This window comes from Juglans regia, chromosome 11 (genome assembly GCF_001411555.2).
Source record: "Juglans regia cultivar Chandler chromosome 11, Walnut 2.0, whole genome shotgun sequence".
Lineage (NCBI taxonomy): Eukaryota > Viridiplantae > Streptophyta > Magnoliopsida > Fagales > Juglandaceae > Juglans > Juglans regia.
In genome coordinates, this window is record NC_049911.1 from 36,441,249 (window position 1) to 36,448,204 (window position 6,956).

At 32.8% G+C, this 6,956-nt stretch overlaps 1 protein-coding gene across 3 annotated transcripts; it reads left to right on the plus strand.

Moving 5' to 3' along the window:
- Positions 1 to 2,065: 2,065 nt before the first annotated feature.
- On the plus strand, positions 2,066 to 5,304 carry LOC109005226 (protein POLAR LOCALIZATION DURING ASYMMETRIC DIVISION AND REDISTRIBUTION-like). 3 transcript variants are annotated; one of them, XM_018984043.2, is made up of 3 exons: positions 2,066 to 2,555; positions 3,854 to 4,320; positions 4,770 to 5,304. In XM_018984043.2, the coding sequence occupies exons 1-3, from the start codon at positions 2,174 to 2,176 to the stop codon at positions 5,082 to 5,084; spliced, it is 1,164 nt and encodes a 387-aa protein (XP_018839588.1). In that variant the 5' UTR covers positions 2,066 to 2,173; the 3' UTR covers positions 5,085 to 5,304. The 3 variants fall into 3 exon arrangements, with proteins under 3 accessions (XP_018839588.1, XP_018839589.1, XP_018839592.1); XM_018984044.2 differs by having other exon boundaries at positions 3,863 to 4,320; XM_018984047.2 differs by having other exon boundaries at positions 2,066 to 2,543; positions 3,863 to 4,320.
- Positions 5,305 to 6,956: the final 1,652 nt, after the last annotated feature.

Genomic DNA, 6,956 nt, shown 5'->3' on the forward strand with positions numbered 1-6,956 from the left:
TTGGTTAGGTGAATCCACATTGGAGTAGTCATCTTAAAGTCAAAATAATAATATAATATTATATATTTGAATAATATTTTATAATTTTTTTATTTTATAAATACACTTCATATATTAATTAATAATTAAATTTTTACTTAAAATTATTATTTCTCAACTATTTTCTTCCTAAATCTAATTATTCAACAAACACATACAAACCAAACTTTATTTCAGCTTAAAATATAAATAAAAACAATAATTCCAATTCTCAAACCTATTGGGAAATATATAAATAAAAAAATAAGGAGAAAATAAAAATATCCAAAAAATAAAGAAAAAAAATGCACAGAATGCACATAAGTGGAAAACATTTACTGCGAGAGAGAAAAGAGTGAGAGAAAGAGAGAGGGATGATTGGTGGAAAATATTAAAATAATTGTTTGATCTGTGAATAGTCACTCTGCAAATATGACTAGCCCCCTTAATTTACTGCAGCTCATATATTGAGTTTTAATAATTTGGCTAGTTTAATGTAGATGATTTTTCTTATACGTAGCCAAAATATAAAGATATATTGATATTTGATTAGTCCAATATCAATGTTCTAACACTGTTAACTTAGATTATCGATATGAAAAGGAAAAAAATCATCGCCAAAATGTAATAAGTGCAATTCAATGATTCAATAACTACAAAGTTGGCGGTCAGAATCATTACTCTCCGTTTTGTTGTTTGTTCACCAATTCAAACGAGTATTACAAATAGAAAGAAAGAGGGAGTTGGAGAAAAAAACAAAATTATTTTTTAATTTTTGTTGCCGATAAATCATTATTGGCGTCGGCATTTATGATAGGTTTACTACTTTTTTTTAATTAATAATCAAAGAAATAACTATTAGTTAAGTTGTATATATATTTTTTATTTTTAATAATTAAGAATGTTAAAAAATTATTTTAAAAAAATAAAAAATAAAAAATTTAAATACACTATAGAATAATAAAATAAGAGAGAATAACCATATCATTACCCTCTGTTTTGGGACAAATGTTTGGAATTCCCAAGGGAATTTCTCATTCTGGATGCATCCTAATTTTTCAATGCAAAAGATATAATGAAAAATGCTTTTTAGCTTCCTTAAAATTATTGTTCGAATATTTTAATTTTTTTTAATTTTTGAATTTTATACTTAATTATTAAATAAGTGTGAAGTTATATAATTTTTTTAATAATTAAGAATATTAAAAAATTAGAACAATAAATTTACGACTAGTTTGGATTCAAAGATAATATAAAATAATTTTAGATGAAAAATGAATATTAAAAAATATATTATTATAATATTATTTTTTAATATTATTATATTAAAATTTAAAAAATTTGAATTGAAATTTGAAAATTTTAAATTATTTATTATATTTTATATAAAAATTTTAAAAAATTATAACGATGAAAATTTTCGAATCCAAACGAAGGCAAGACAAGTTTAGGAGTGGGATGAAACATAAAATTCTCATATCATATCATATCATCTCATCATTACACATTTTTTAAATTTTTATATAAAATAAAATAAACAATTCAATTTTTTCAAATTTCAATTCATATTTTTTAAATCTCAAAATAATAATATTATTAAAACATAATATTTAAACTCTCAAATAAAATACAAAATTCTCATCATACTCCAAACCTACCCTTAAACTAACGATCTAGTAAATGATCGGCGGGCCGTCCATTGGTGAAAAATGCTACTTAGCCCAGAGAGAGAGAGAAATGGTGCCGACTCCAAGGGTCGCAAAAGCTCTCTCTCTCCCCATAAAATTTTGGTTATATTTGAATATTGAAGTGAGTTGAGTTGAGATAATAAAATATTGTTAGAATATTATTTTTTAATATTATTATTATTTTAAAAATTAAAAAAATTAAATTATTTATTATATTTTATATTAAAATTTTAAAAAATTATAATAATGAGTTGAGATGAGTTAACTAAATGAACATTTTCCCTCCAATTTCTAATTTCTGTCGGCTATTCAAAACGCGCCCACTCTCTCTCTCACCCCCCCCGCTCTCTCTCGCTCTCTCTCCCAACTGCGGCAGCAGTCACTTCTCCCTCTCTCATCGCAATTAATTCCCAGTCTGTCCCGCCTCACCCTCTGCAACGCGGAGTAACACCGATCCCTATCCCGAGATGAAGAGCGTCTTCTTTAATGACCTCAGCTTCTCGCTCTCTCCTGTTAAATCCGATAGCCAACGCCTTCGTATAGCCGACATACTCGCAGACGAGGGCGAAGATTCTGATTTAGATTTTGGTATGGATAGGTGGCGGCGCAATGACGGGTCCACGAACCTACAGTGTTCTTCACCGCGGCGGGTTGTTGCGCGGTGGCTGGCGGCGCTGAGGCGGATCAAGGAGACTAGGAATATCATGGTGCAGGGCCAGAAGACGGCGGAGGAGGAGGATGAGCAGCAAGTTAGAAAATTCGCTGGCGGGTCGATGCATGCAAAGCGCTCGATGAATGGTCTGGACGTGGTTGATTCCTCGCCTTTGGCTACAGAAAGTGAGGAGTCAGGTGAAAGGATTGAGTTTTTATTTTGTTCTTTTTTTTAATTATATTAGTTCGGTTTGAGATTTTGTTGACACTTAACCTGTTGGTTTTCGAGATTTCTATTCAAATCTTTTGTCCGTGGTATTTAACGATTCTAATCAAGTGTTTCTATCCACTTTAAACCAGATCGTTGACAGAATAATCCAATACCCCATAGATGTAATTTAGGATATAAAGGGCGTACATGTATTTTTATTGTTTAGGTTCCTTTTGGATAAATAAACAGTTTTATTTTATTCTTAATATAATAAACAATTCAATTTTTTTAAATTTTTAAACAATAATGATATTAAAAAATAATATTTTAATAATATTTTATTCAACTTTTAATTTTTATCTAAAATCATCTCATTTCATTATTCAAACGGACATTAAAAAGCTTTAGTTTATGATCTTAGCTGGAACTGTATAGAAGTGGTTGATTAAAATACTCGGATATCAATGCGTGGAATTGAAAAAAACTGGAAACCGGCCCAAGGAGTATCGCCAAAATTGTATCACCAGAAGGTATGTACATGCATGTTATCCTTCATTGGGATGTCATCGTTTCATCTGATACAATCCACTGTATATGGACAGAAACCTATTTTTTAATTAATTGACCTATTGTTGCTGGCATTTTCATAAATCTAACACATTCATGTCGGCAAGAACAAATTATTTTAGGTTGTATTTATATTTGCACGTCTTTGTAAAGTAGAACTCCTTCCACCTCACGAGCTACCATCAACCTCACGATCTACCACATTTTGCACCCATCACAATCTTTCAAAAACTCTCATTAGCATGACACCATAGTCATTATTTCAAGAGAGCTCAATTGAGCCACATTAAAATCCAGACCCTAATCCTCCCACAGAGAACTGGAAAGTATATCTTAACCACTTTATCAAATGAAATCTAAACTCCTCCCTCGCATCACCTTACAAAAAGGTCGTAATTTTCTAAATGATCTGCTATACTTGCAGGAAGCGGGAAGGGGACAAAAAATAAGCAATAAAGCTTGACAAACTAGATAAACAACTACCCTAAGGTTGCTATCATACGCCTTAATCCCTCTGAGTACCATTAAATAAATCAAACATATGATTTTTCTCTGGTAATACTACCTATTTAGTGGCAATAACAATCTCCATATGACTAAAATGCTTTGGGATGTTATGAAAGGCCCGGTGGACCGTGTCTGATTTTTCTTCCCTTTTCTCTCTCACAGTTATTTTTTTCTATTGCTATATGTGATTTAAAGCTTCTAATGTTTCCAGTATATCCAGGGCGTTGCAGAAAAGATGCTTCTTTCAACTTGGGAGTTGGGTGTAGTTTGCTCTATCTCATTGCAGCGAGTAAAAATGAACTTACGAAGATGGTGGAGCTTCGAAAGCAAGTGGAAACGCTTCTTCATAATGTCAAAGAAGAATTGAAAAGGAAGGATGCAGAGTTCAAGGCATTCGAATCAAATTTCACTGTTGCCTATTCCAACAGTGATGTACTAGAAGGTCCAAACTCTAACAGCAGGGTTTCATGGCAGTCGCAAACCACATCACATGTTTTACCAATTTCGGAAACAATTTTGATGCATGATCAGCCTTTGAAATGTAATTCACCTCAACAAGAGGAGTACCTAGAAGGGATGGACGGACTTGAAGCAGAACTTGAAGCTGAGTTGGAGCGCTTGCAGATCCACTTGGAGAGAGAAAACTCGTTAAAGCATACACAGCAGCAAAAAACAAAGGTGAGTGGAGATTGTGGAAACCATCATATAAAGTTATAAACAAATTTTAATGTCAATTACAGATGATCATCAACTTCATAGTCTTCCTTTCTTCCTCGTTCTGCTTGTATTTTGCAAGTGGATTTCTTCGTTCTGCTCTGATATTACAAATAGGCTGCAAATACCCACACTAGAAGTAATACAAATCTGATGTGGGAAAAAGTTCTTTTGCAACCTTAATTCATCAACTTTGTATATGTTAATGGCCATTTAGAAATGCCATTCGGTTCATACATAATTCAAGACCAATAAGAAAAAAGGGCCCCTTATTTTTCGGTTAGAAATTTTTGCCGAGGTCCCAACATTGTGGTGCCCCCGCCTTTATTTTTCTTCTGAATAGTCTTTAGTATGGTGTTCTATACCAATTTTTTCGATTCATTCTCTGAATATTTGTAAACTAAGAACCGCAGGTGACCGTTAAGGACATTGCATCTGACAGAAGCCCCTGTTTGAGTTTTGGCGAAGTGATTGACACTCAAAATTCCGGTACCAAAGTGCATTTTGGTGTTCAACCCACTGAACTTGAGAGCAGGTTGCATGAACTACTGGAAGCAAGACAGCAAGAACGGATAAAAGAACTAGAAGCTGCTCTGGAATGTGCCATGCACAAGCTTCGAGAGAAAGAAACAGAGGTTTCTTGGTGGAAAGGCACTGCAAGATTTATTTCCCAGCATGTTCCAGGGCCCTCGAGATTCGGTTCCCAACATGATTCAGAAACCTCTTAGGCTCTTAGCTATGGACATATGCATCAAATTGTAAACAATAGTTTTTTGAGCGAGATTTTGATCAATCCACCATGCATGTGTAACTGGGCTTGGTGTTTAATGGTGAGTTACCTTTTCTATTTGGTTTTTTGTGTGGGACATAGTTTGCGGATTGTAAATGGGAAAAATAATAGTCCATAGATTCAAGAAATACAACGGTGGGATTCAAGAAATTGAAGATCACTACTTTCTACCTCTTGGCCATTCTTTTTCTTGAATGATTTGTTTCCTCCACCTTGAAATATCTGGCGTCCCACCCCGAATCCAAAATTTACTACATATTGTTGTCGGAATTTGTGTTCTGATCACGACCCCATTAGGTATGTAGTATGTGTAACTTTTTAAAATCATCTTACATTAATCCTCTGTTGGTCAGTTCAGATGAGAATTATAATTTCGGGCCGAAGTTGAGTATGGAGAACGACTACTAGTTTTTCCCGACGTTATGTTTGGATAGTGAGATAATATCAGATGATATGTGAATAGTAATAAAAAAATAATGATAAAATATTAAATATCAAACATAGCTTAATTGGAGGTAGCGAGGAATGGGAAAGAAAATTAATATATTTTTGGTTCCTATCTGTTTTTCACGGTTACCATGTTTGTTTGTTTATTTTTTCCTCCTTGTGGTTGGAACTACAGCAAAGAGTCACGAGAGTGAAGAATAAGGTCCGGTTTCACATATGGTGGTTTGGATCCTTTTATTTCATCTCAACATTTGAATTAATAAATATAAATATTTTTTAATTTTTAATTTAATTTTTTATCTAATTATTACAATTTTTTAAAGTTTCTAAATAAAATATAAAATATAATTTAAATATTTCAAATTCTAAAATAAAATTAATATTTTAACTTTATAATATTTTTATTCAATTATTTTTTTCTCATTTTTTAAAATCTTATAAAATATTTTAACTCAAATTATTTCACAACTATTTAAATTATCTCATAATTATTTACAAATTCTTTTATCACATTTTATCTCCTCTGAAATGAAATGATATCAAAGAAAAGTAAGGATAGTGCAAGAAACAATGAAATTTTTTAATCTAAATACTTTCTATAATTACGAGAGATAAACAATTGAGTGGAAATCACGAAGCAATTTATGAAGAAAGTAAAAATCCTTTGTTTCTATGAAAAGTCAACAAAGTTTTGAGGGTATCTTTGCAGGAAATTTTGAATAAGAAGGATTTTGTTGGGCCCGTAAACCTGAAAAAAACATTTGCAGACGGCCGCCGGACCAAACTGTTATAGTCCAGCTCGGGAAGGATTAGAAAGCGCAGCCAGAGGAGACGAAGGTGGACGAAGCAACATAGGTTGTCGGGCAGAACTGAGGTGTCGAAGTGAAGTCTTGAAGAATGAAGTTAAGGCTGATGCGGTGCCGTTTAATGACCAGCCATACGGTGCCGTTCTAATAAGGATAAAGCTGGGCATTTACTTTATGTTTCTTTAATTTCTGTTGTAATAAAACGTGGTCCACGTCTCTTTTAATTTACAAGTTCTAGAAGTAGTTTGTTAAGGGTCAAGTATGTCTTTACACCAAATTCTGTTAGGATGATGGCTGTAAAGGGATGCAAGGACAGAGTAGTGGGTATTCGGACAAAACTTGGAGCAGTATTGTAGTGTTTCTTTGGAGGAATTGGGACCTCGAATTCCCAAGGCGTGACCATTTTCTATCACCTTCATCTTCCTTATTTCATTTCCTCATTTTTACAAACACTTCATACGCAATTCTGCCATACAACCCCAACGATTACAACTCATTATTTCCCCATCCTCATTTACATCATACTAATCCTCAACAGCACCCTAACAAATTGGTAC